Source organism: Oscarella lobularis, chromosome 10, assembly GCF_947507565.1.
Source record: "Oscarella lobularis chromosome 10, ooOscLobu1.1, whole genome shotgun sequence".
Lineage (NCBI taxonomy): Eukaryota > Metazoa > Porifera > Homoscleromorpha > Homosclerophorida > Oscarellidae > Oscarella > Oscarella lobularis.
In genome coordinates, this window is record NC_089184.1 from 2047103 (window position 1) to 2073393 (window position 26291).

General features: G+C 46.0%; 5 protein-coding genes and 1 long non-coding RNA gene across 11 annotated transcripts; 3 read left to right on the forward strand and 3 right to left on the reverse strand.

Annotated features, from left to right (window-relative positions):
- Positions 1 to 13: 13 nt before the first annotated feature.
- LOC136192470 (uncharacterized) lies at positions 14 to 3361 on the reverse strand. Of its 2 annotated transcripts, none has more exons than XM_065981098.1 (6): positions 3241 to 3361; positions 2288 to 2463; positions 1062 to 1560; positions 643 to 1011; positions 523 to 582; positions 14 to 467 (listed from the first exon to the last, which is right to left on the reverse strand). In XM_065981098.1, the coding sequence occupies exons 3-6, from the start codon at positions 1138 to 1140 to the stop codon at positions 139 to 141; spliced, it is 837 nt and encodes a 278-aa protein (XP_065837170.1). In that variant the 5' UTR covers positions 1141 to 1560; positions 2288 to 2463; positions 3241 to 3361; the 3' UTR covers positions 14 to 138. The 2 variants fall into 2 exon arrangements, with proteins under 2 accessions (XP_065837170.1, XP_065837169.1); XM_065981097.1 differs by having other exon boundaries at positions 523 to 594.
- LOC136192467 (importin-11-like) lies at positions 3306 to 8419 on the forward strand. The gene is made up of 35 exons (XM_065981093.1): positions 3306 to 3505; positions 3563 to 3663; positions 3942 to 4014; positions 4073 to 4162; positions 4220 to 4333; positions 4391 to 4529; positions 4590 to 4648; positions 4707 to 4755; positions 4812 to 4882; positions 4931 to 5030; positions 5092 to 5187; positions 5240 to 5274; positions 5332 to 5415; positions 5471 to 5507; positions 5559 to 5599; positions 5657 to 5795; positions 5861 to 5966; positions 6019 to 6148; positions 6199 to 6232; positions 6287 to 6327; positions 6381 to 6446; positions 6499 to 6549; positions 6599 to 6712; positions 6768 to 6842; positions 6895 to 6935; positions 6986 to 7062; positions 7116 to 7195; positions 7247 to 7327; positions 7376 to 7471; positions 7523 to 7642; positions 7690 to 7734; positions 7786 to 7862; positions 7916 to 8008; positions 8063 to 8147; positions 8205 to 8419. Exons 1-35 carry the CDS (start codon positions 3383 to 3385, stop codon positions 8364 to 8366), a joined length of 2925 nt encoding a protein of 974 aa, XP_065837165.1. The 5' UTR covers positions 3306 to 3382; the 3' UTR covers positions 8367 to 8419.
- Positions 8288 to 10768, reverse strand: LOC136192468 (junction-mediating and -regulatory protein-like). The gene is made up of 4 exons (XM_065981094.1): positions 9532 to 10768; positions 9395 to 9481; positions 9244 to 9339; positions 8288 to 9195 (listed from the first exon to the last, which is right to left on the reverse strand). Exons 1-4 carry the CDS (start codon positions 10753 to 10755, stop codon positions 8449 to 8451), a joined length of 2154 nt encoding a protein of 717 aa, XP_065837166.1. The 5' UTR covers positions 10756 to 10768; the 3' UTR covers positions 8288 to 8448.
- LOC136192465 (focadhesin-like) lies at positions 10747 to 18559 on the forward strand. Of its 3 annotated transcripts, none has more exons than XM_065981091.1 (40): positions 10747 to 10834; positions 10881 to 10946; positions 10998 to 11152; positions 11451 to 11555; positions 11614 to 11721; positions 11771 to 11993; positions 12048 to 12129; positions 12185 to 12309; positions 12371 to 12458; positions 12508 to 12838; positions 12903 to 13083; positions 13138 to 13344; positions 13401 to 13540; positions 13596 to 13851; positions 13907 to 14041; positions 14093 to 14249; positions 14311 to 14499; positions 14557 to 14660; positions 14706 to 14881; positions 14933 to 14974; positions 15028 to 15396; positions 15446 to 15529; positions 15582 to 15606; positions 15655 to 15704; positions 15758 to 15905; positions 15955 to 16062; positions 16117 to 16245; positions 16294 to 16365; positions 16424 to 16583; positions 16645 to 16713; positions 16779 to 16886; positions 16937 to 17052; positions 17111 to 17218; positions 17270 to 17431; positions 17490 to 17570; positions 17633 to 17735; positions 17800 to 17957; positions 18011 to 18172; positions 18225 to 18285; positions 18334 to 18559. In XM_065981091.1, exons 1-40 carry the CDS (start codon positions 10811 to 10813, stop codon positions 18393 to 18395), a joined length of 5229 nt encoding a protein of 1742 aa, XP_065837163.1. In that variant the 5' UTR covers positions 10747 to 10810; the 3' UTR covers positions 18396 to 18559. The 3 variants fall into 3 exon arrangements, with proteins under 3 accessions (XP_065837163.1, XP_065837162.1, XP_065837164.1); XM_065981090.1 differs by having other exon boundaries at positions 10748 to 10834; positions 17633 to 17750; XM_065981092.1 differs by lacking the exons at positions 10747 to 10834; positions 10881 to 10946 and having other exon boundaries at positions 11060 to 11178; positions 17633 to 17750.
- Positions 18560 to 18914: 355 nt separating this feature from the next.
- On the reverse strand, positions 18915 to 20345 carry LOC136191689 (uncharacterized). 3 transcript variants are annotated; one of them, XR_010670917.1, is made up of 4 exons: positions 19474 to 20345; positions 19208 to 19415; positions 19028 to 19147; positions 18915 to 18975 (listed from the first exon to the last, which is right to left on the reverse strand). It is a non-coding gene; the product is annotated as an uncharacterized lncRNA (long non-coding RNA). The 3 variants fall into 3 exon arrangements; XR_010670918.1 differs by having other exon boundaries at positions 19208 to 19276; positions 19334 to 20345; XR_010670916.1 differs by having other exon boundaries at positions 19208 to 20345.
- A 5022-nt stretch (positions 20346 to 25367) lies between these two features.
- On the forward strand, positions 25368 to 26027 carry LOC136192200 (uncharacterized). Its single transcript, XM_065980722.1, has 2 exons — positions 25368 to 25525; positions 25587 to 26027. Exons 1-2 carry the CDS (start codon positions 25368 to 25370, stop codon positions 25990 to 25992), a joined length of 564 nt encoding a protein of 187 aa, XP_065836794.1. The 3' UTR covers positions 25993 to 26027.
- The last annotated feature ends 264 nt before the right edge of the window (positions 26028 to 26291 follow it).

Sequence of the window (26291 nt, forward strand, 5' to 3'; positions counted from 1 at the left end):
CACCAATGGGCGATAAAAATGCATATTCTTCGTGTTTTGTGTAGCTAAACGATGGTCAGGAAACCATCACAAAGTCTTCTACACACCGTGACATCAGACATGCAAACTAATTGCAGAAGACACAAAACTCTATACTTTTTAGTCCCACACCGCTTTGAAAGAGCACAACTGCGACTGACCTGCAACTTCGCCACATCTGAACGCCGCTTTCGTTGACTTCCTCTCTCGACTGAGATGAAGCTCAAGACCGTCTTCGCTCGCTGAAACTTTCCAGCACGATTCGACTGGACATTTCGCGTTCGCACATTCAGCAACAGGACGCGAACGACTTTTTTTCCCGACTGTCCATAGAAGAGAAGAGACATTTCCAAAGCAGGTGACAATCTTCTTTTGTTCACATTGACTGTCCACGCCGTTAGAAACACGATCACTCAAATCCAACCTGCAACTATTCGATGCAAGTACATCTAAAAGTAAACTAATTATAGTTGTGCATGAAGACTGCATGCATGACGTCACTACTCGGTAGCTTAGGTTTCAGTTCCTCAACGAAAAACGTAGTCGGTGTCGGAGTTGGCAAATCTGGCAGAGCAGCTAGTGCACGTGCATTACAGAATCAAATAAATACAATAAATAATTTACCTGGAGATGTGACGCGAATTTTCGTCGTGAGAGTGAACTCGTCGTCCGACATGGGTTCCGTTCCGCAAAGAAACGTCGCTTCGCCAGTTTCCCTCAACTTCGTCACATTGACAAAGAGACGAACAGAAAGGCGAGACACATACTTCCAACACGCAAAATCAACATCATCGACGTCAGAGCAGTACGGAAGCTGGTCGTTCGTGCCGCCGCTACCCAAAATTCTCCAACGCGCTAAATTCATAATCGACCGCATGTGGCAACACCGGAGCTCGGCCACGTCAGTTTCGGGGTCAAGCGTCACGTCGTACGAACGCAAGCGATGCGTATAACCATAGCAAATGGACGAATCAGATCGCGCCAAACGTTTACCTTTTAGAAGTCGAATTTAAAAAAATTGTTTCTATATCGTTTGCTCGCACTTTGACCGGGTCTCTCTTGGGACAAAGTCGAAGAGACGAGAAGAAGCATGAGGACGATAGAGGGAATCTCAGGGAACATTCCGGCACTTTGACTTGATGTCGTTCTCTGACTGAGCACTGCTCTCTTATACGAATTGAAGCGGAAACGTGATTGTCAACGGAAACCCAATTGTGGGTTGGAAATGACACCTCACAAAATGGATCTGAAAGTACAGTGTCCTGTGCATGGGAACCATCTACTACGTGACGGAATGGGGGAAACGCACCGTGCTTTCAAGTTATAATTAGTCACGAACACTTTACATATTCGATGTCATCATGTCGACTGGTGCATCGCAACAATGCTGTAACCGGCGACGCCCTTCGCTACAGTAACCGCTTGTTTGTCGTGATTTTAGTGCATGGGTAATTGTCGTGAGGCTCGCGTACCACGCAGCCTAGATTCGGTGGCTTCATCTTAGCTTCAGCCACATTATATATAGTCTGAGACTTCGTTCGCCTATACGCCCAAAACCTCAAATTAATAAGAGGCTGAGATCGCGAGGATACAATGAAGCACTATATTCCATCGGTCTAAGGATCTAAGGACGCGATGTGACCTCAAAAGAAGCTATAAACTGCGAGAGCTGGCCGGATAGGGCCGGATATAGGGCGTTGCTCGCGCAACTCCAAAGATTCCGGAACTTGCATCGTTTAGAGGACTTTACGTCAGTCGTAACTACGTCATGCGCCCGTGCATCCAATCATTCAGGCTGTGTCGGAACGTCTTTCATGCAACCTCAATTCCGAATGCACGTCATCATTTTCGACGTTTCAAAGAATTCGGCGTACGTGCGACTTGTCGCGAACAAATAGAGCGAGTTTCAACGTCAACGTCGTCGCCGTCGGCGCTAAATCGCCGCCGTCGAAAACGAGCGCGACAAGTTGAAAAAGGCAAGTGGATACCGTATTTTAGCGGGTAGACAGCCACTGCTACAATATTTTGCACACAAACTTTCTCTAAAGCCGTAGCGGTTTGTTACAATGTAGATAAAGAGAGGCACGAGATGTTCACCGTGCGGATTACTAATCGGTAAAATACGGGCTCTAAATTGGTTCTGCATGGACCTTGCCCCACTTATCTTCCTTTTCTTAGAAGTACATGCATGCATACGAACGCCTACAACTATGAACCTGAACAGTGACTCATGCGTCGCGGGACGAGGAAGCTAACTAAGATTCATTACCTCTTGGATAGCTGCTCCTAATCCGATTGCGGGGGTTTCCCATCTTTCTTTGTCTTCTAATGGTTTCGTCATAATGTTGGCGAGCTGCATGGGTCCGAAACGCCGGCAACGCCCGACGACGAGGCGTCAAAATCGACTAGTCGAGGGCCCTGCATGCGCTGCCGGCTCTGCACGAGCTAGAAAAGAAAATTGTAAGGTGAGGTTACGTGACGTCACCGAATCGAACGTTACAAGGACATAGGAATGCTAGACAGTGACCTTATTTTAGACCCCACAGCTCAGTTTTTTTTTAGAATTGAAACCCTTTCTCGCCCTTTCTTGCACGTCACAACACCATGCACCGCCCAATCTATCTTTAACGAAATATTCCATACAAACTCAGCAACTAGACTGTCGCAGAGCGCCGCAAGCCGTCGCAGAGCGGCAGCCGCCTCCGTGAGTGCGCATTCAACGTCAAAAGCGCCCGATTAGCCCAAGCACGAAGCAACGAACTCGTCGAGGACATAGAAGGACGATACGCGACTCTACGACAGACAAAGCGCTCCGCGTCGAGAAAGCGGAAAACATGCATACAACAGTAATTGAAGTGGTACCGAAATGTAAGGCTACTTTACAGAAACAACACGCTTCTGTGCGACAACACTCACAGCGATACGAAGCTAGTGACGTCAGAGACGCCATGTATGCTTATGTTAAAGGCAATAGCAGCATCAACCGCAGAGAATCGCTAGGGGAACATGCATGTATTATTAATGTGTGGCAACGTAATATCATAAATTTATATTTATGACGTCACACTATGTGACATCGTCGCGAGCTGAAGAGCGGTGATTTTAGGCGGAGTGATCCCGTCATTTTGATTAATTAATTGTACGTGAGACGTATGCGTTCGTGCGTGTGGGTCGCTGGCGCGGCGTGGCTGTGAAAACGTTCTACGATTTCTTAGCGTTTACCTTCAGCGATTGGAACAAGGCATTCTTTATCTGCAGCTTCGCCGTATCGGCTTTCTCGGCGAACGCTGGCGAACCGGCGAACCGGGCGAAAACAGGGACAGGTTCCTGCAGTTAACTATAGCGCGCGTTAGAATCTGTAAAAATGGAACGAGAAGTGGTCGAAGTCTTGTCGCGAGCTGCTAGTCAGGAGCCGAGTGTTTTCAAGCTTGCTGAACGCCAATTGAAGGCCTGGGAGACCCATCGAGGCTTCTACCCTTCGTTATTCGTTAGTCCGCGACTCTCCCCTGGTTTTCGCTTCGGCGTTCACCCTTTTCTTCCTTAGGCGGCGTATACAAATTGTTCGCTTGAGCTTAACGTTCGATGGCAGGCCATTCTGTACCTGAAAAACGGCATCGATCGCTACTGGCGAAAGTCGGCACCCCAGTAGGACATGCACACCTGCACATCTAGGCGTAGGCTCGCCTAACAGAAACCTCGGCAGCGAAAAATTTGAACTACAACCTGAGTAGTTGCATGTAGCTGGGGCACACACGCAAAGAAATTAAAATTGAAAAGGATTCTCTTTTAATTTATTTACGCTGAGCCAGAGCCGTATACGGCTCTGATCCATTGACGTAATTCCTTCCACTAAGTGAAGGAGGCGAGGCCAGACATGGGCAATCTAGTTAGTCTGTTTCTTCTAACCCAACCTCTTCTTCAAGTGCTTTGAGTGAAGACGAGAAGGCGGCGCTCAGGTCTCAGTTGCTGCTTTGCCTCAACGAACCTATTAAACAGGTACCTTATGTCTCTGTATTGTCATGCACTGTCGTAGCATTCATTTCCGGTTTTATAGCTTGCAACTCAAGTTGCCGTGCTCATTGCGCGTATAGCTCGCCAAGATTGTCCTCACGACTGGCCAGCTCTTTTGCCGACACTCATTGGCGTGAGAAGCGAAGTACTTGGAGTTTAGGGAGCCATTTCACCATCAATTAAACTACAGGGCGTGAGGAGTACCGATCCCGCAGTCCAGAACGGATCTCTGTTTGCATTTAAACACGTAACGAGTGCATTGGCTTCAAAGAGACTTGCTGCGGGAAGAAAAGTTTTTCACCAAGTAACAGTTGGCTTTTTCTTTGAGTCAAAGTTGTGTGATCTTTTGGGGTGGGAGCAGCTGACGGAAAACGTGTTTGATTTTATGCTCACTTTGTGGAGTCATCATTGTGAGACGGTTTTTGGATTGGTCAATGGAAGAACGGTTGAATTCAGTCAGCTGTCAATTAGCTTAGAAAATGCAAGAATGTCTTTGAAAGGTAGAAAGAAATAGGCTATAATAGATGCTTGACCTTTATAGTATTGGCCTTCTTCTGCAGTTCTGCGACTTCTCTTTGTGAATGGGTTTGAAGATTTCAGTAATAGAGAAGGTCCTCAAGTGAGTATTCCTATAATTTAGCATTAGGTTTTTTGCAATACTGGCTGGAATCGTGTAGTCTTTTATTTCGCAATTGATCGAAAGGACGGCACCTTATCTAGAGCTCAGTACGCAAGCAAGCCAAAACCTTTACCTTATTACACACCTGATGTCCTTTTCTCAGGATCTCAGCTGCGTGACACTCATGACGCTAAATCATTAGTAGAGAAGACTCTTATTCTGTTCACTAAAGTGGTAGGACCTTTTTTCTATTTTGTGCATTTCCTTACTCTTTTTTTTCAGTTACTTGACGGTCAAAGTGGAAACGTTACAGAATTCATTCCCTTCCTAAAGCAGTCACTTGACTATGCCGCTCATTTTGCCTTTAATGAAGCTTTCTCGGGTACCGTTAGAAAAACTGGTTTGAAATTGTCCGCTGTTGTGATTCCTTCGTGCATCTTTAGGACTTCTGTTTGAAAGATTTCTTGTCAATTGTTTAGTTTTGATGAAGAACATCTTAGATTGCGATCATTACAGGCCACCAAAAGACAAAAATGAAGGTGAGGGACTTTGATAGGCGTTTTGTTAGATTGACACCGTGTTTCTTTCTAGCTCCGCCGAATCCCTTAGTTATTCAAGCTTTTCAGGTCTCAAGTGTCTCTTGGCACGCGCTCTCTTTTCCCGTTTTTATTTTCTGTTTTTAGGTCAAATTGGCTTACTTTAATTATTCTTCTCTTGTTGATCTGTGCCATCGCCTTGTAACTCGCTACCTACCTTTGACTCAAGAAGTAAGCGTAACTTCAGCAATGCCTCAGAACAATTTGCAAGAGCTTGATTGACTAGGAGCTTGATGATTGGGATTGTAACCCTGAAGACTTTGGTGCGTAGGTTCTATAAGCGCACGTCCGTTGCTTTAACGTTTTTTTTGCAGCTATTCAGGAAACTGGCGAGGCGTGGAAGTACAGCCTTAGGGTGAGTACTATCAGTAGTGCGACCTGTATCTTCTACTTTTTTACTTCTTATTTTTAGCCTTGCGTTGAAGCTCTGTTTGTCTCTCTGTTTTCGGAATTTCGTCTTTCTCTCTGCTCGACACTGGTAGACATGATAAAGCAAGTCGAAGGAGAAATTAGCCCGACAGATAGTCAAGCCGTCCTCATAAAAGAAGCAGGTTTTATAGATGTTTGAAATGGAATAAACAAATCTTTCATTGTAGCTGTTGTTCTTACTTTGCAGTGTACAATGCAGCGGGTCTTGTATGCTACGATTTGTCTGAAGATTTTGACTACAACGAGTTGTTCTCGAATCACTTGATACGAGACTTAGGAAATAGAAATCCGAGGTTTGAATAATCGTCGACGTCAACCCTCCCACTTTTCAGTGTGCGTTTGTAGCCTCAAAATCGTTCGACGACGGATTATTTGGCTTATGGGTCAGTGGGTTGGCGTGAACATGTCAATTGATTTGAGACCAATGTTGTACAAGGCACTTGTTACTTGCCTTGATCCCAATGAGGATTTAGTGGTACGGAAAGTATGTTCAAAACGATCTTGCTGTATGGTATTTTTTTCTAGACTCGCCTTACAGCCACCATGTCTCTCCAAGACGGTGAAGACGGTTTCATTTGTTCCAGTAGGTCATTTTCATTAGACTGTTTTTTAGCTGTTGATGAGTACGAATTTCGAACTGAGCAATTTCTTCCTGTTAGTGCATCAGAGGCTAAATCATCTTCCTTTTAGACGTTTTTCTTTGACAGTTTCTTGAAAGCACCTCGGCACTTTTATTTCAACTTTTACACGAAGTGGAAGAATGCGAGACTAAGGTGAGAAATGGCGTAAAGTCTTCTACTTTTTCACATGCTCTCACTTGGTTAGATGCACGTGCTACGATCATTTTCTCTCCTGATTGAGCGGGTGGGACCAGAGGTAACACAGTTCCTCCTGTTCTGCTACAAAGGGACGAAGTTTTTCGCAGATTCGTCCCTACTCTGACGCCCTAATTCATTACCTTCCGGAACTGTGGGAAAAATCGGCTGATCATAATCTCCTCAGAACTAACATAGTGTGCACCCTACGATACCTCGTTCAGGTAATACGCGGAATCTCTTCTTGGATTTTGAACCTAGTCTGTTGTCCAAGAACAGGCTCTAGGCGTTACTTCCGTTCAACTTTACCCTCTCGTTCTACCAATTATTCAATATGGCACTGACTTGGATCAGGTAGGTGCAATATAGTACATATATCTTTACATAGCTTCAATCCTTTTCGAAGCCGGCTCATGTTTACCTGCTGGACGATGCATTGGATTTGTGGTGATTACACCGAGATAATGACTACAATTTATTTTTATTGCTATCTTTAGGCATGTGCTTTTGCTTTTCTCTCCTCGATTAACACCTGAAATTCTTCACCTTTTTGGCAGAATGTCTCTTCTGTTAGGTACGCATCCATGAGAATTAGTATTGGCTAAGCGTTGTTTTTTGCATGAGAAGAATTGGGATCGGAGCGATTGCGCGTGTGTCTAAGAATTATTACTTCGTATGTGCTTCTTGGACCGTCTGATTTTGTTCAGGTGGAGAATGACACCTACGTGTTTTCAAGACTAAATGTGATTTTACCACAGACGTACTTCGATATCCTCCTGCCTCATTTTGTGAGCCTTTTGCGCAACGTCAAGGACGAAGGCATAGTTGTGCTCATGCAGGTACCGGGCACTATTCTCTACTGGTATATAATATAGCGTCTTGTGCAGATAACGGATGACCTCGTTTGCTCGCTTCCTGACGTCGTACCATCTTTATTCAAGCCTCTTCTGAAGAACGTTCTGGCAAATTTGTTTGGAGATGTGGTAATCAGAGAGAAGTTGATCATTGCACGTCTTGTATCTCTCTCGGTATAGAGCCGAACTTCTTCAGCTACCATTACGAACTACCTATGCCTTGTTGGTCGGTTACTTCTACAAAATGTAACTGTGTTTTCCGAACTAATTTCGGAGCTAGCCACGGGGCTTCATCGAGAGGTACTTCTTGCAAGACACGTTGGGTAGCTTTGACTTACCTTTATTAGAGCACACTCGTCTTGACCACCTTGCTGGACCTGTGGCTCTCTCGAGTCAGTTCTTCGCAGTAGTGATTACTTTTGCGTCAAGTGCGTTTGCTATAGTTTGAATCGATGGTGCAATTGAAGCACAGGAAATTGACTGGACTGGCAATGAGTTCTCTCTTGACCAGTGGAATTAGGTAAACAGCGTTTTCGTTTCAATACTGATGATGGTCATATGGTTACGTCATAGCGGCGTTTTGGAACAATTTCCTGCCATAATCGACGTCTGCAATACTGCCCTACATTCTGTGCATCGATGCGACGAAAGTGGACGAGTATACGAGTAGGCTTATGGATAACTGAACCTTCGCATGCGTCTTTTATTGCGATTGACTAGCGCTCTGCTTGTTCGAACGCCAGACGAGGACGAAGACGAGGACGACGAAAGCGACGGCACGGAGGAGTACGTACGACGAGTCAAGGTAAGGAAAAATTTGACAGAACGTTTTCTTTTCTGACTTTTCTTTCGACGGCGACAGCTGAAGGCAGCTGATCCCGTTCACACGATCGTCTTGCGCGACTACTTCAAGACGAAAATGGAGAGACTTCAATCAGAAATCGGTCAGGTACAATTCGATTCTCTAATGCAAACAATCGATACGGAAACAACTCAGCAACTCAATGCATTTCTAAACGCGTAAGTCGATTCCTAAAAAATAAAGCCAACTTTCCGCGATAAGAAACAAGCTAGATACAGTACATGCATATCTTTTTACTTTGCTCTTACCACTCGTCGTCGTTATCCGACTCCGAATCGGAGTTGCCGGACGTGAATGGTTTGATTCGTTCCATTGCCGCTGCCAACACGTCGGAATTCGTCTGAGTCAGACTCAACTCCTCGGGAATCGTCTTGCCTTTCATACCGCTCGCTCGAATGAGCGTCTTCATGACATCCGTATCGCCAGTAAGGCCGTCTTTCAAGCCTGTTCTCTTCAAAGTCACTCTCGCCGCCGTTATGCTACTGAGATCGATGCCCCCTTCACTAGAACGCGAGGGCTTTTCTTTTGGTTTTCGCGGCACAGGTTTTGGTTTCTTCTTATTTGCGGGCGACGATCCACTGACTGCAGTCATAGCGGGTGGCGGCGGTGGCGGCGGAGCAAGTGGTGGAGGCGGCGGCGGTGGCGGCGGCGGTGGCGGCGGCGGTGGCAGCGGCGCAGGTAGAGGAGCGGAGGGCGGCGGCGGAGGAGGGATGCCAGATAGACTGGCAGCCACTCTTGACTCAATCTCTGGTGGAGGTGGCGATATCACTGGAGGTAGTGAACTATCCTCCTTCTTGGTCGAGCGTTTGCTAGCTAGCGGTTTCGCCTTCGCTTTGAAAGGAATTGCCGAGGCTCGAATAGATGCCATCGAGCCTGTCATGATGGATGAGTGAGGAGTTGATGGAGTCGTCTTCCTGTACTCTTTCTTCGGTTTTAATTGCGACGGTGGGAGATAGCGTGGCGGTTTCTTGACAACGGGAGTCGGATTTTTCTGAAACGTGACGTCAGAAGTGACGAATCTCATTCATACAATGTATACCTGAATGAACGTCCTAACTCGTTCAACTGCTCGTTTCCTTTCTTCAGCCTTTCGCTGCTTCTCCTTTTCCAGCTCTTGCTTGTCCAATTCTTTTCTCTACACAACACTCGAGGTGAGTCAAAAGCTTCACAGGAAAATTTACTTCCTATACCTTCGATAGAGCCAGACTACCTGAACTACTCTTCTCGTCGTAAATCCACCTATAATTTCCCGTCTTGCCAGACTTTATGCAATCTCTCTAAACCAAACACGCTTCGTAAAATCGAAGCTTGCCTACCGAAAACTCACCTTTTGATTTCGCAAGTTCGATTTGTGGCTAGACAACTTTCCTTCTTTGTTCTTGAGCCGTTCCAATGCATTCGACTCCCCGTCTAGCCGTTTCATGGCGTACTTCACCTGCTTCTCCTGCTCGTCGAGACACATCAAGGAGACGTCTAACCATTTCATATGCAGCTCATAGAAAGCTTTCTCCAGTTTCTCAACGCTCTCTTTAAAGTTTGCCTCTCCTTCTTTGACAAAGGCAATGTCCAGCAATTTCTCGTCCTTTAGAAAGCGCAGCTTCTTAAGTCGCACTTTCAGAAGCTCAACGGTCAAATTCACCAACTTTTCCTCGTAAACGCTCAACCGATCTTGACCCCAGTGGGTCCAATCATCAAAGCGCTCGCGATCCTCAGCCATTCTTTGAATACATGCTACAGTACGATCGATCAACGCAACGAACTTCTCCTCTTTCAAATCAAGTAAATTCTGCTGAGCGCGAACGTACTCCTGAGTTGCCTCATGCTCTTCGCCAACGGCCTCGAGCTGTTCATCTTTCCCGAGGCCCTTGTCAAGACTTCTCTCGCGATGAAACATGCGCTTGCTATGCTCAATGTCTTTCAAGTCGTCAAACGGTCTCTCGTCGAGCTCGCGCAACTTCAACTCCCACTTATCGAACTCCTGAATCGCTTCGTCTTCGATTGCATACAAAGCGGCTACGTCGTCTGACGTTTTGGCACCGTTTCGCATTTCAAGTACTTCAAATAAATTGCGTTTCGCCTCCTCCGCGCTCAAATCTGCTCGCGATTTATTGAAATCGCTCAGTGACATAAGGTACTGGTCGTCGTCCGAGGAAACGCCAAATAATTTCTCCCTAACAACGGATTGCGGATAGCGTGTTGTCATGTCGTTAAGGTACGTTTCCAAGTCGGCGCACGTTGTCTTGGGAATGGAGAATGAGGAGAGATAGCTCCAAATTCCCGTTGGTCTTTTCGGCAGCGTAGGGAGGCTCGCTGCGGTCGTAGAAGGAAAAAGGGCTGTCATTTCTGCGTGAAAGTCCTCGATTTTCTCCAGCGTGGTGACCAGCGACGCGTCCAGCCAACGGATGACGAGCTGCGTCACCGATTGCGAATCGACGTCCACTTGAAAGCGGCCCGGCGGCCTCGACTCTGCCGGCGTTTTGTCAAACGTTACAGCCAGCCATTCGTCTTCATCTGTATCCGGAGAAAGTGCAGTGTCGCCTTCTGAGGTCATTTTTACTGGAGGCTATCCGGGGTTTGGAAGCACAATTTCACGTGCGCTAGACAAAATGGCAAAAGTCCGGTCACTCGAGGTTCTCTTTACGCTTTCCTTGCTTTTACACTACATCTCTGCTTTAGGCTGTAGCAGAAATTGTTCTGAAGGTCTGTCAACGTCACAAAATAAATCCTAAAGGGGTGAAAGAGGTAACGGACGAAAGCAAGTTCGGCTAATCGACTCGATAAGCATTTCTTCAGTCGAACGAATTTTCATCTCTTGTTGGGGGGTGCCAAAGCAGCAATAGAATTGTTGCCGACGCTTGCTGCAGCGGAGTCGTCCGACTCGTTGAAGATGGCCTACTCGATTGCCGCGAGGCAATTCTGGCTCTCGTCAACGTCACGCCCATGTGCCAGTAAGAACAAGGCGTGTTCTGTCTTGGTGCGTATGGTTAGACTGAGAATGAAGCGTACGTAGCATTTTGATCTTCAGTTACCGTTCAGAAGTTTTAGGCATCACGAAATAGACTAGAGCTTGGAGTTATGCACTTGCCCAAATTGCACAGACGTGCCTAAAAACTTTGAAGTTTACTTTATGAGTCTACTTTGACCATGATTAGCATGCAAGTACGTACCGGTATGTAGAGGCACGGATACTAGACTACCGTGGTAGAGGCGTCTCCTTTATTTTGCCGTATCTCTATGTGTACACAGCCACGGAGGAGTCTATGTGGTGAAGTCAGTTGCGGCTATGCTCGTGCGGCAAGTTCAGCGAAGCGTTGATCGGACTGGCGAGTACAAATGTACCTATGGATCTAGGTTTGGTTCAATACCTTGAGTTGTTAGCCTAGCGTGAGTGCTGCTATTTCTGTTGCAGAACGCGTCCTCATCCTTTTGTGATGCTTCTGAATTGCCACAGTGGCGGAGACGTGTGGCCTGTTTTGCTGATGGAAATTAAACTTGCCTATTCTCGCCTAGAGGCAAAGTAAGAGAGATACTTAGTATTGGCGTCACTTCAAGAGTGACGATTTTAGGTATTTGCCTTTTCTGATTGTCATGCTTGAACCGTTTTTCACTTACGCTTTCTTTGAAGTTGTGAAAACTTCTGCTCATCAGTTGGCAGCGTCTTGTTTGCACTCTACTCTCTTGCTCATCGTAGATGAAATGCTCGTGAGTCGGTCAACTGAATGGGATCAGGTGGAGCCAGTTTCAGTTGGAATTCTGACCTTTCTCCTCCGTGCACGTTTTTTCTTTTTGGTGCAGTAATTAATTAGTCGATTCCAAATGATCTTTTGAGCTTTGTCTTATTAGAGCAAAAGCTGCGAGGTGCTGAATCAATTGACGCTGGAACTCCAGCTTTTCGTTGAATGGCTTCTTCGCCATCCACCATTCTGTACGTGCGTGGTGATAAGTATAAACACTTGATGCGCGCAATTCTTTTATTGTAGGTAAAGTGTTTTGTCCTAAAGTGTTGTCTCATCTTTTGAGACAGTGTCTGGAATTGCAATCCGAGGGGTTGTCAGTCGCCTTTCTGCTTCCACTCATTGACAAGTTGCTGGACGTGGGTGCTAAGGTAGGAATAGGTATCACAAGTCTGAGATTGTCATGCTTAATTCAAAGTTCTATTTATAAAGAATATAGATTTGCGCACAACCCTTTTTGTCTTAGCTTACCTTTTGCTTGGAGCGCCTGAAAGCGAGCAGATAGCATTGCTACAAACAGGTGAGTTGCACAGCTTGACTTGAAATGGTATATTGACTTGTAATTGAAGGTCAGCGCGTGATTAGTGCATTTGTTGATCACAGCCAAAGCGTTTGCCTTCGCTTGTTGTCTTTGCTTGTCTACCCACTTCTGTCTATCGTCGTCGTGAGTCCAAAGACCAGCGAGACAATTCTTGGCGAATCAAATGCGTTGTTCAAACGTTCATTGGCAACGGAACTTCTTTCCACCGTAGAGGCGATATCGCATACAGACGATGAACGACAGGAAGGAGACTTCGCGAAAACAGCCGAAAGAGACTTTGAACACTGTGACATAAAGGTGGGCTCTCTTTTACCAGTTCTGGACGTTTGCTGCCGAACACTACATGGCCTGCTGACGAAGTAAGAGGCTAAGGGCATGATGAAAGGGGTGGTTTTCGACGCTTTTACACTATTTGCACTATAGTCGTATCAGCACGGTGGAGTGGTTATCGAAGTTGATGGAAATGATGCCAGCTTACCGGCAGAAGCCTGTTCCCGTCTACTTTGTACTTATTGGAGCCGCGCTGTTTTCCTCTCCTCTGGACGAAGCTCGACCAAAGGTGCTACAATTTCTCAAGGCAGTCGCTCTTTCAGACCCAGCTCAGGTCAATTTATTATGCGTTTGAAGTTTACGGGTTATTATCAATTTTTTTGTGCAGTCTGTGTCGCTTCTTCATCTCTTCCTTTACCAGCTGAACCTCGAATCGATTCCCGAAGTGAAACTACACATTATGTATTCAATACCTGATCTGGCAACTCACCGGCTTGCTGTTCAACCAGTGTTGAGGAGTCTTCAGAAACTCGCGGAGAATAAACGTCTTCAGCCTCTGTCTATTCGACTGATCGGCGTTTTGTGGCAAAAGCAGGTAAACAGCCTTGCAAACAGATCTCCTGTCGTAAGTGTTTACACTGTAAACTGTAGGACCGAATTTTTCCTTACCTTCTCCAAGTTCTCTCTGCCTGTCCTATTGGCTTTAGTGACGGTGATCCCATCGAACGTTCACGAAACTACGAACTTCAGTTGTCTCAAGCGGCTTGCATTTTAGATGTGTGCCGACTGAGGTAAGTCATGTCGTGCACGTTGCTTTGAGCACGTGTGATGTTTCTTTACCAATAGAGCAAGTCAGCATGGTGCTGATTTAGTCGGTCTCCTTTCTCGTATATTGAATGCCGCGCTTCGCGATCCTCTTGCACCTTGCGAACCGGCTGCACTTACTATAGAAGCTCTTAAGTTTCTTTGTCTTGCCGACGTGATTGACTTGCCCACGGCGTGGTCATCTCTTGCTAGCAAAGTACTGAAAGACCGACGTCCTTTGCTCTTGAAGCAGGCGTGCTCGCTCTTGAAAGTAACCTTTGAGCTCTGTGAAGACGAGGTAGGAAAGCCAGTAAATTGCGTCTTTTTCGCGATTACGTTATGCTTTTGCGCAGGATTTTATTGATAGTGTCGTGAGAGCTCTTTGGGAAGTGGCGCTCAATCCGCTCTTATGTATCGCCAATGAAGCTTATGCAGCTTTGGCGGAATTGCCACTTAGCTGTCTGAAGTTTGATCTTCTTCCATCGCTGGTGTGTGAGGGTTTCCGCTATCGTTTTGTAGCGAGACGTTTTTCTTTTTAGCTTCAGAAGCAGGTACTGAAAAGCGTGAGCAGGACACTAGCGGCGTCTCTAACAGTTACTGACGACGAAGACGAAGATGACCAAAAGGATCGCCCGTCCATACCTGGTGTTCTTCTCACCCATCTTTTGGCGGGTTTTAATCAGCAGTCGAGAGACGGTGCGGACATTTTTCTTAATTATTAATGTCCGTTAATTAACCCTTTTCTGGAAAACTGTAGGTCTTCACGCCTTTGCTTGCAACGCCTTTCGGCACGAACTAAAGAACATGCCTCGCGGTATAGTCAGGACAGCCGAGAAGTTGGAGGCCAGCAAGGCAACGAGTGCTTCTACTCTGCGCTCGTTAGCCGTCCACTTGCAGCGACTCTACGAAAAACCACCCCGTCCTGGAATGTCGAAATATTACGCAGGTGACATTAATTTTTAGTGTGGTGTAGTAGAATCGTTGTCTAATGTTTCATGTTTAGCCGGTCTTATGTTGTGTTTTACATCCGAAGCCAGCGAGACGTATCAAAGCAAAGTCGCTCTAGCTAGAGTCTACACTCGCTTGCTCAACGGCTTTCTGAATGAAGTGAGTAAACACGGCGAGCTGCCTTCTAAAAGAATATTTTTCAAGGTTGACATCGTGTCGTTTGACTGGATGCATCAGGCGTCACTTATTGACGCCTGGTTAACGTTTATGAAAGGTGACGTGACAGCTGTTGCAGAGAGTCGTCAGGCAGAAATATCCGTGAAGAAGGAAAAGGACGTTGCACGTCTTACCGACGAAGAATGGTGTACGGCCTTTGAATGGTAGACTCTTTTGGAACACGTTATCATAATTTGTCATTTTCTTTTTTTGAGGGCTTGCAATCATCTCAAAGAGAAACTAGTGGCAGCATCAAGGTAACGAGTACAGGAGATTTGCATTCGAAACTGTTGATGCCGTATCTTCTCAGGGGCACATCCGTCGTTCAGGCCAATTCTCTTTTCGCTTTTTGCGGCTTGGCGTGTGCCGTCTTGGAGAGTTCCGACGACGTGATGTCGTCGCGATCCAAGTCAGAATGGATTGGCGCTGTCGTCGATACTTTCCTCGTTGTCTTGGACTCAAATTATGTGCCTGTATCAAGCGACGTCGTGAAGATGTGCGTCAAGGGAAACAGTCGAGCGACGTCGGTTGTCGCTCGATCTTCTGCTGCGCTGTGTCTGGCGGAAATTTCTCTAAATCTGTTGCAATGCTTACCCGAACGGCTTGTTCAAGTTTTGGAGAGTCTTCGTCGCTTCGGATTAGGCACGATGGAGAAGACGTCAGCCATTGGCGAGCAGTGGTAAGACGGGCATCCGCGCGCGTGGAGAAAAAGGTTGGTTTCTTTTTAGCAGTCAGATTTCTCTTCTTTCTGCTCTTGACGTTTCTTGCTGTTGGAGCCTCGGCCGGATTCTGCGGTCTCTTTATCGTGAAATGTTTGTAGTCAGCGGCGGCGGCATTCCTTGCGTTGCTAACTTTTTTCTTTAGGCTGCTATCTTGTCAACTAGAGGAGGTTCTGCCATAGTACTTTTAGTTGGGTTTCTATAACATACACCTATAGATCACGCGATCCATAGTGGATGAGATATTTCTTGCCATCAGAAACAAAAGGTATTCTGAGGTTCATGGGCTGCAGCGTTAGTGTGCCATTTTTCTTCTTTTAGCTTTGCGGCGATTCTTGCATTCTCTCATCTTTCTGCCGCTCTTGTTACCTCGTCTGGACTTGTAGTAAAGATTAAGGAAATTTGTGGCGATCTGCGCTTTTTTCTCAGCGACGTGTCAAAGTCGGTTCCGCTGCCGAATCTCTTTTACGTTAGAATTTCAATGCGTGCTGTTCATCGTTCTTAATTTTTAATTTTAGTGCTCTTATTTTGCTTTATCGGAAAGCGCCATTCACTTGTACAAAGAAAAACAGTTTACCTCAGACGATATTCGCTCAGTTTCTGGTCTACTGACGAATCACACAAAAGTAGAGATTTTGTTAATCAATTTATGGGTATGACGCGTTATAGATAGTTTCTAGGATCATCATCTCCTTTCTTTCATCTTTGGCACTTTCCTTCACGAACTGGTGGCGCTTGGTCACGAAGAGAGCACTGCAGCGATTCAAGATATCACTAAGACATGGCAATCAGCAATAAAAGCGGATAGGGTAGAACAGCTTGTTCCTTGATCTAGGATTTGCCGTACGTACGTTTAGAGTTTGTCAGAATCCTGCAAAGCAGCTTTATACGGATTAGTCGGATCCGCCGGCTGCTGTTCAAAGTCGAATGTATTTTGACTATATTTCTTTTATGGTATCGATATAGTTGAGAAGGCCTTTCATTTAGGCGACTCGTTTACCATCAAAGTCACTTTTCAACTTGCGCGAACTGCTAAGGAGTTTAAAGGGGTGGCTGACTGCTGAAGACTCGGCGACATGCGCGGTCGCTGCGTCAAGCATAGGGTTATTTGCTCGAGCAGTTGATGTTCGTTGCGTTGGCACTTCAGGTAGGGCCCTAAAGGTGTACGTATGTTCATGCTTCAATGATGTCCTTCAATTTTCTACTAGTGCCTTCTGACTGTCGCTATTTACCGGAGACAAGCTTTGTTCGTGCCGCCTTTAATATTCTCAAAAGCGGTTTGCGCAAATCTTCTTGTCTATTTTATTAATTTTTTGATGGGCAAATTTTTTCTTCGTTTCAGATGTTCGCGGCGTTGCCGTTGTAGAGCTGTTGTTGTCAGCTTTAGGAAGTCAAGAAAAGCTGCCCTCTACTGACTGGAGCAGTATTCTGTCGACGGCGATAAATGAACGTACGTCCATCGCTCCAAGTTACAAATACCTAATGGAATGATCATGTTAGAATCAGAGTCACTCAAAGTAGCTTGCACGACATTCGCTGCTCGTCAACTTTCTTCCGGAAACGTACGAGATTTTTCTCGGCAGCTTCTCGTGCCGAAGCGTTTCTTCCAACTTTCCGTTAGACATTTGTATGGTAGCGCTAGAAATTGCAGTACGAATTTTTAAATTCTTCTAGTTTGAGTGCGAGAGGGTCTTTTTGGATTCTCTTTGGCTTCTTTGCCGTGACCTATCTTCAGCGGACATTCGCCAGTTTATTGAAAGCGTCGTTCTTCCTCGCTTTTTGGTAGTGTCTTTCAGAAACACGAGGGGAAGGAATTTTGAGCATTTTTTGCAGGGAACAAATGCTAGTTCAGCAAATTTTTGTATTGCGGCTTTGAAGGGGCTGCAGTGTGCCTTAAAAGTTCGGAACAGTTTGGTGAAAGCCATGCAGGATATACTAATCGAGGCTACAACTGTGATTTATCGCTCTTTTGAATCTACGCCCGCTTTGTTGGATGTAAATTCAGATTATTGGCTTGTTGTTTATAATATATTAGCTGAGCCTTTCTTTGCAGAATTCTGAGATGAACGGTGTCTTGGCTTCTTGTTTGGCCTACTTACCTGCAGAGATCATTTTTTCAGCTTCTGCAGATCAGGTTAAACGTTGCCTGACGATATCATTTGCTTTTCAATTTAATTAAGCTGCTGTTTCTGTCAGAATTTTGAGTTTCGGCAACGGTGTTTGCTTGTAAAGGCGAAAAAATTTCAACTGAACTATCTCCAACCAGTTATGGAATGGGCGATAGCGCAAGACCAAGAAGGTAGAGTGAATCAAGGTAGGAACTGGATTGTTTTAGACCCTTAATTCATTGGCTGGTTCTTTAGCGTTTGACGATAAAAGAGCAGAGCGAATTTGGAAGGAAGTTCTAGATTCACTAGAGACATGTGACGAGAGCGAATGGAGCCCGAAGAAGGAGGTTGTAGCCGTGGATTGGTGCTCGCAGTTGATAGGACTCTTCGATGGCGCGCCTTATCATGCCATTGTATGGTTAATTAAGATCGAGTTAATGACGTTAAATATAATGACTTTCTTTAGGCCCTGCCCTTCGTACTTGCTGTAATCGAAACCTGTCTCTTGGCGTCGTTTCATCCTCTAGTTCAGTTGTTGCCACGGTCTTGTGATCGATTTCCACCGTTTCTTTGTTATGCCATTGAAGGCGCTATGGCATTGGAAGAGTGGCAAAGAATCATAGAAAATGTTAGGTTTTCCGTGGGTGTCCGCAAGTCACTGACTATCTATTGTCAATTAGCTTCGAAATTCGTTATGCAAAATAATGAAGTCAAATGAAATGGACGTAGAATTGCTAATGAGTGAGATCGAAGAGCCGAAAGTACCTAAATGTTTACGTATTGTTTTAGATTGCCTTCGCTGCTTTGCTAATCGCGATTACATAGCAGGTCAGATATCTCTGTGCACGTGACTTCGCAGTTTACTCGAAGACGGGAATGTTGACGTAGATTTTTGCATCAGCCCTTTAATTAAAGAAACGAGATACGGTTTTGTATTGAACGTCATATTTTTCACTAACCACTGGCAAACGATTTTCCTTCGCTATCTATAAATTTTCACGTGATCTGATATATATCAACTGGGAGTCCTCCAACCCACTGTACCACGGATTGTAGAGAGATGGATATGAAACGCACGCACTCTAGTGGGATCATCCGTGACATGGTCACGTGGCTGACCTTGCCCGGATTAGCTAACCCTGTTGCCTCCGGTTGCCTCCCTGTTGCCTCCGCGGTAGTCCTAAAATTGGCTTGATACTGACAACGAAAAAATTTTCACATGCTTAGTCCTTAACGTTTCCATGAAACAACCCATTTTTAACTAAGCAGTGACAAGGAACATTGAATGGTTCCCAAAGGTAGTGTAGAAAACCGAAAAGTAGCAAAGTGCAGATAGACTAATTATTAGAAGCTTAGAGGAAGCATACCTAGCCTTTCTCGCTCTGCTGCTTGTCTCTTAATTAATTCGGCTCAGCATTTTTGTCTCGGTACCTGAGTACCGAGACATAGTTTTCGGGGTCAAAAAATTTTTGTCGTTGCGTACCGGAAAAGTGGTTGGTGGTACATTGTCGCGACTGCGTCCGTCAGGTGTCCGATACATTGTAGTTGTGCACCTGGGTATTTGTTAGGGTCCTTGTCTTTTAGTTTCGGAGAAATTTGGGTCCTTTCGTGAAACAGGATGTGACGTCACAGAAGTTTGGAATGCTCGTTTGCATCTAATTACCAGGCTTCTTGATGTGGGGGGTGGATACGTTTCCGCCTTCTCAGAGAAGTTTGGAATGCTCGTTTGCATCTAATTACCGGGCTCCTGGTCATGTTTTCGGTACACCCGTTGTAACAATGCGCTTACCTTTCGTTTTTTTCAAGGACGTGCCGATGTGCGTTTGCGGCGTTCGGTTTGTTGTTCCGGAGCTTGGGCAAAGTGATGAAAACTGACATAAGAAATATGTAAGGGATATGTGCCCGTGTCTGTGGGGCTTGGTTAGGTACTGATCGCTCTTCATTATTTAATTCTATGCGCGAGGGGCCTGGGAGATGGCGTTGTGTCCGTCGCTGCAGCAGTTGAAGCCACGTTAAGGAACTCAGCATTGTGACCCGCTGAAATGAGCGATGTGAATGAGGTGCGTGCGGTGTTTTGTCTAGACGTGGTAGGGAGGCGTGAAGGTATCAATTTTCCATTTCTCGTGGGAGCGTGGTGAGTCGCCTGAATGCTCCCCATGGTACCAGTCAAAATAAGCGAAACGCCTCTCTACCGTAGTCAAAATACCACGCGCCTCATTTGCCGCTCATTCAGAGTCAGCTAGTCACGCTTGCTGTACTGCTCATCATAGCCTCTGCTGCTGCAGAAATAAACGCGCCGGCATCGCCGCCCATGATAGAATTTTTGAGCAACCTGAAGTACCTAACCAAGCCATCGACAGACACAAATATCTCTGCCATATACATTCTTTCAGTTGCCGCCACTTCGCCCATGCCCTAGGAAGAACCCAATGCCGCAAACGATAAGCGCATAGATCGGCACAGAAAAGAACTGAAAGGTATACTTCCAAACTTCTGTGACATTTTCGAAAAGAGCGAGCCCTGCCCTAACGATCACCGAGGACACAACATGCACGCGGCTTCCCATAGCTGTCGCTCGCAACTGTTAGCCCGAGCGCAAAAGCTAGCTGACCAAACGCGAAAGAGCTAGGGCAGTGCTAGCGACAGGTTGACAAACGGAGTTTAGTGGGGTCCCAGGACCCTGAAGGGAGGCAGGCGACCACTCCTGGACCCGAATTTTTCCAGCATTTCGGTTTTTATCACCGGCGACGTCGATTTGTTCGTTTCGGCAGCAGGTAAGGCTAAACGCTAAGGAGAAGAGCATTCTTGCTGAGCTGTGAATGAGGCTCATTCACAGCTCAGCAAGAATGCTGTACACTCCAATGAGGAGGGTCTTTTGACTGCGGTAGGGACTCGGAGGCGTGATAGACGGGTACCATCGGTTAGGGGAGTGTTCTCAGTCTCACACGAGAAATGAGGCGGCGCGTGCCGTCTGCTTCGCAGAGGCGATTACGATTACACCAGATCGGACGACCACTACCGCCGCCTAAACACTCACCACCATACCAGTCTAATTAACAGCGCCTCCCTTGTGCCGCTCCCTGCTGCCGCTCTTGGACCATTTTTAAAATTGTCTTGCACGATTTTTGAAATTGTCTTAGACGATTTTTAAAAATCTTGGACGATTTTTAAAATCGTCTTTGACCATTTTAAAAATTGTCTTGGACGGTTTTTGAAATTGTCTTGAACCATTTTCAAATTTGTTTTGGACGATGTATCCGGCAGTAATTATTGCAAGCTACGGGCTGTCATAACGTTATAGTAGTATGGGTCGGCGATAGGCCATGCCGACCCATGTGGGCAGAACCCTGGTTTTAGTGGCCCCCAAAGGGATACCCGTTTGTTTCCGGAGGGCGGGGTTGTAAAAAGGTTGGCGGCAGCAGGCGGCAGGGAAGGCGCTGTTAATTAGACTGGTATGGTGGTGAGTGTTTAGGCGGCGGTAGTGGTCTTCCGATCTGGTGTAATCGTAATCGCCGTCTGCGAGGACAATGTCTACGAGAAGCAGACGGCACGCGCCGCCTCATTTCTCGTGTCAGACTGAGAACACTCCTCTCACCACCCATGGTAGCTGTCTATCACGCCTCCCTACCGCAGTCAAAAGACACTCCTCATTCACAGCTCAGAATGCTGTACACTACTCTTCTCCTTAGCGTTTACCCTGAACTGCTGCCGAAACGAACAAATCGACGTCGCCGGTGATAAAAACCAAAATGCTGAAAAAATTCGTCAAAAAAGTTTTAAAAATGGTCCAAGACAATTTTAAAAATCGTTTTCAGACATATTTAAAAAATATTCAAGGCAATTTTAAATATCGTCCAAGACCGTTTCGAAAATCGCCAAGACAATTTTTTCAAGGCAATTTTAAGCATCGTCCAAGGCAAGATTTTAAAATTGTTTAGGACCATTTTAAAATTGTCTTTGACGATTTTTAAAATTGCCCCGGACATTTTTAAAATTGCGTATTTTATCTATCCTTCCATACCTTCTTCCCACATTAAAAATATTCTCGGCAGAACCCTGTAAAACTCCTGCTCTAAAAACCCACAACATACGATCTTGCGTTTGTAACAGTAAAATAAATGCAAAGGCGTGATCAAACTGTATGATGGAGGAAGAGAAGAATACTTGATCATCGATGATAATATTCATCATCATCACCATCAAGTACCCTTCTCTTTTTTCCTTCACGTTGCACTCTGCTTTGTATTTTACTGTTACACCTGCAATTTTATGCAAGACAAACCGAGACATTTTTCCAAACAAAAACTTGTTTCGACCTCTTTCTAGTGCAAACCCGCTCGTTCATATACTAGAGAATGATTGCCCGGTGTTCACCGTGTTGCCATCATGCAGAGCCTCCCACCGCTTATTGTACGTGAGTGCATTACATAGTGTGACGTCATAAATTTTTATGTGGCATATTTACGTAGTCATCACTGTCCTTAGCCCTACAGCTCAGTCCTACCTACATACCGACATAATTGCAATGTTTCTCTAATTAGGGGCTTTTCTGACGTACTGCATTTCATAATTTGCTCCGTATTTGAAGACATGCATGTGTACGGGAGTGTACGGGTCATATTTCCTGTTACCCGTACACGCGTACAGAGTGGATACTTTTGATTGTGACGTCAGGGCGTGACAATCAAAAGTGTTGTTTCGGTTCCTCAGCGCATTTATAACACGGAAAATAGCACAGATCAACTGGAAACAAGGGTTTCTAGGCATTTTTTCCGTTTATGAAAGAAAAAACGCTTTATTCGCGCCGTAAATCGCCTTTTTCGAGTTACCGTTTTGGGCCCTACGTCACGCATGCGCTGTACAAAAAACGGGTTTTTATGTGACGTCACAATACGGAGCGTGACGAACAGACATACAGACATACATACACTTCCGGCCCTAAGACTAGAGAATGATGGCCCGGTGTTCACCGTGTTGCCATCATGCAGAGCCTCCCACCGCTTACCGTACGCGAGTGCATAACATAGTGTGACGTCAAAAAATATTACATCACACTATGTTATGACAACATAAGTTATGTTGTCACATATTCACGTGGTCATTACAGCCGTTAGCTACTACAGCTCAGTCCTACCTACATACTGTAAATACTTGCATGATTGCAATGTTCTCCTAATTAGGCGCTTTCCTGACGTACTGTATTTGACTAGAGAATGATGGCCCGGTGTTCACCGTGTTGCCATCATGCAGAGCCTCCCACCGCTTACCGTACGAGAGTGCATACCATAGTGTGACGTCATAATTTTTTATGTTGTCACATATTCACGTGGTCCTTACAGCCGTTAGCTACTACAGCTCACTCCTACGTACATACTGTAAATACTTGCATGATTGCAATGTTTTCCTAATTAGGCGCTTTTCTGACGTAGTGTATTTGATAATGTGCTCTGTATTCTGTATTTGAGGGGGACCTATGCATGTGTACGGGTCATATTTCCTGTTACCCGTACACGCGCGCACATACGGCATGAGTGGATACTTTTGATTGTGACGTCAGAGCGTGACAATCAAAACTGTCGTTTCGGTTTCTCAGGGCATTTATAACACGGAAAATAGCACAGATCAATTGGAAATAAGGGTTTCTAAGCATTTTTTCCGTTTATGAAAGAAAAAACGCTTTATTCGCGTCGTAAATCGCCTTTTTTGGGGCACCGTTTTGAGCCCTTTGTCGCGCATGCGCTGTACGAAAAAACGGGCTTTTAAGTTACGTCACAATACCGAGCGTGACGAACAGACATACATACAGACAGACAGACAGACAGACAGACAGACACTTCCGGCCCTAAGATCACGTTTGAGAGAGCCTCCCTCCGCCGTTATACGGGCTCCACCCGTACAACTCTGGTGGTCGGCTCCATAATGTGCTCTGTGTGTATTGAGGAGGACCTATGCATGTGTACGGGTCATATTTCCTGTTACCCGTACGTACATACCCACCCACATACTGTACATGAGTGGATACTTTTGATTGTGACGTCAGAGCGTGACAATCAAAACTGTCGTTTCGGTTTCTCAGCGCATTTATAACACGGAAAATAGCACAGATCAATTGGAAACATGGTTTTCTAAGCATTTTTTCCGTTTATGAAAGAAAAAACCCCTTTTTCGCGCCGTAAATCGCCTTTTTTGGGGCACCGTTTTGGGCCCTATGTCGCGCATGCGCTGTACGAAAAAACGGGTTTTTAAGTTACGTCACAATACCGAGCGTGACGAACAGACATACATACATACAGACAGACAGACAGACAGACAGACAGACAGACAGACACTTCCGGCCCTAACAGGAGGGACAAACCACTGCGCATGTGTAGGTTGCTAGGGGGATTTATAGGCTTTCGGCGTGTTTTTCTAAGACTATGCTGGATTCCTCTCCGTTACGCCAGCGGGGTAAGGTCTTTTCAGGCCCAATGCGCACTCTGCGATAGAGCGATCCATCGAAATACGGACACACACTGCGCGGGACAGAGAATGAAGTAGCGAATCATTGTTAGATCCAGTAGCAAATTCGTCCAGCTGAGGCGCGAAATGCGAAACTAGGCCCTATAAACGAATCTAGCGCGTTTGACACGTACACAGAACCGTGCACTGTCGATTTCATTAGCAACGTTGCGATTTGGGGCGATTTCGAACGTTGTTCCCTAGTTTCTCGAAACCGGTCGGTCTAAAATTTTTTGCGGTCGGGGTCAAATCTTTAGAGAATTTATCAATCTTTTGTTTGACAGACGTCTTTCCCTTAGGCAGTCCTTCCTGTTCTTAGGCCGAAACGTTATTCATTAATGTATCCAATTTAGCATATAATTGTGTACAATGTTTGCACATGCGCAGTGGTTTGTCCCTCCTGCTTCCGGCCCTACGATCACGTTTGAGAGAGCCTCCCTCCGCCGTTATACGGGCTCCACCCGTACAACTCTGGTGGTCGGCTCCATCACGTTTGAGAGTAGCCTCGGAGACCCAGACTCTCTCCTAGCGAGCGCGCGCAACCCTTATACGGGTTTCGCCGCTCGCGGAGAGAGTCTGGGGGTGCTAGAGCCTAATGGCGGTACGTTTGTCTGCGTAATTGGCCAATGAACACACGAGCAATGGATTTGGTTGCCCTATCACAGACGCCAATTAGTGACGTAGTAATAAGAGGAAGACGTCACTAGTAGTCTCACAGCGCCTACACGCTGTACTCGAAGGCCGCGAGCCGTTTTGTCTAGAATGAGCCTTTCTTTCGACAAAGCGCTACGAAAAGATTCGGCGTAACCATGTTCGCGAAGCAGAAATCGTGCATCGGAGAAGCTCTTGGCGAAGCGCCTAGTACGGGGCGTCGCAACAATTACACTTAATTGCATCAAACGTACCGACTCATGTACAGAAGCCCCCCCAGACTCTCCCGAGCACATGCCCCGGATGTGCTAGGGAGAGTCTGGGATCCCGAGGCTAGTTTGAGAGAGCCTCCCTCCGCCGTTATACGGGCTCGCAAACTGCGTTTGCCACCCCGTACAACTGCGGAGGTCGGCTCATTAGTCGGAGTTGTAGGGCCATTCTACAGTGGCAGTGCTATATAACTAGAGAATGATGGCCCGGTGTTCACCGTGTTGCCATCATGCAGAGCCTCCCACCGCTTACCGTACGCGAGTGCACAAGATAATGATGGCCTGGATAGCCATCATGAGGAGCCTCCCACCGCTGTTACCGTTTTAAATAAATAAATAAACACGTGCTTACACTTTTCATTATTACGTCACACATAGATATCTATTTTCAGACAGCGCGAAACAATGTCGGCAGCTGAAAAAGGAACGGACGGCGCCGGCCGTGGCCGCGGTAGCGGCAAAGACGACAACGTCGACCGCGGTCGCGGCCCTGGCCGTGGCCAAGGTCGACGTGGTCGCAATCGCCGCGGAAGCGGTTGCGGTCGGCGTCGTCGCCCCGAGAAGTAAGACTTCGCGATCACTCGCGCGCGAAAGAATTAATTTAATATTTTATTTCTTCTTTAGTGACTTCGTTATGCGATCCAGCGGCCATGGTGGATCACTCGAAGTAGTCATCGCACCATGGCGGTTCCTCCGCCCGAGCGGCGGAGGTGAAGAAATGCTGGCCGCCGACCTCAACGTCATTCGGGGCGGTGGCCGGCGCAAGCAAATGGAGCCACCGAAGAAGGAAAATAAAGAGGAGGAGGAGGAGGAAAAAAAGAAGGAGGAGGAAGAGAAGAAGGAAGAGGAAAAGAAAGAGGAAGAGAAGAAGGGGGAGGAAGAGAAGAACGAAGAGAAGAAGGAAGAGCAGGAGAAAAAGAATGATGAAGGGGAAAAGATGGAAGTGGAGGAGAAGAAAGAGGACAAGGAGGAAGAGAAGACGGAGGAAGAGGAGATGGACGAAGGGAAACTTTTAGATAGGGAGGACTAATTAGCAATTATATATTTACTGTTTTTGTGTTTTAATTTTATGTCCGTGCATTAATCAATAAATATGTTTTAAACGGCTCACTTGGTTAAGACTGCTTCTTTTCCCATAGATGGTAGCTTGTTATTCTCATGTCCCCAGCATGATGTGTTACATTGATTGATTGATTGATTTTTGACTGATTGATTGATTGATTTTTTGACTGATTGATTGATTGTTTTTTTCGTTTGATTTTTTGATTTATTTATTTACTGTAAAGAATATGTCTCATATTACTACGTATTTTATATATTTTCCTAACC

Bases quoted from the DNA above. Each gene is read 5' to 3' on its own strand.
- LOC136192470 (XM_065981097.1), bottom strand. From the start codon at position 1,140: ATGTTCCCTGAGATTCCCTCTATCGTCCTCATGCTTCTTCTCGTCTCT. The intron at 1,012-1,061 runs GTGCGAGCAAAC...GACTTCTAAAAG, and splicing joins CCAAGAGAGACCCGGTCAAA to GTAAACGTTTGGCGCGATCT. The intron at 468-522 runs GTAGTGACGTCA...GTTTACTTTTAG, and splicing joins ACTGAAACCTAAGCTACCGA to ATGTACTTGCATCGAATAGT.
- LOC136192467 (XM_065981093.1), top strand. From the start codon at position 3,383: ATGGAACGAGAAGTGGTCGAAGTCTTGTCGCGAGCTGCTAGTCAGGAG. The intron at 6,233-6,286 runs GTGAAGACGGTT...ACTGTTTTTTAG, and splicing joins CACCATGTCTCTCCAAGACG to CTGTTGATGAGTACGAATTT. The intron at 8,009-8,062 runs GTAGGCTTATGG...GCGATTGACTAG, and splicing joins GAAAGTGGACGAGTATACGA to CGCTCTGCTTGTTCGAACGC.
- LOC136192468 (XM_065981094.1), bottom strand. From the start codon at position 10,755: ATGACCTCAGAAGGCGACACTGCACTTTCTCCGGATACAGATGAAGAC. The intron at 9,482-9,531 runs GTGAGTTTTCGG...TGTTTGGTTTAG, and splicing joins CGAACTTGCGAAATCAAAAG to AGAGATTGCATAAAGTCTGG. The intron at 9,340-9,394 runs GTATAGGAAGTA...AGTGTTGTGTAG, and splicing joins GTAGTCTGGCTCTATCGAAG to AGAAAAGAATTGGACAAGCA.
- LOC136192465 (XM_065981090.1), top strand. From the start codon at position 10,811: ATGGCAAAAGTCCGGTCACTCGAG. The intron at 10,835-10,880 runs GTTCTCTTTACG...TCTCTGCTTTAG, and splicing joins CAAAAGTCCGGTCACTCGAG to GCTGTAGCAGAAATTGTTCT. The intron at 17,432-17,489 runs GTAAATTCAGAT...CTTTCTTTGCAG, and splicing joins CTACGCCCGCTTTGTTGGAT to AATTCTGAGATGAACGGTGT.
- LOC136192200 (XM_065980722.1), top strand. From the start codon at position 25,368: ATGTCGGCAGCTGAAAAAGGAACGGACGGCGCCGGCCGTGGCCGCGGT. The intron at 25,526-25,586 runs GTAAGACTTCGC...TTTCTTCTTTAG, and splicing joins CGGCGTCGTCGCCCCGAGAA to TGACTTCGTTATGCGATCCA.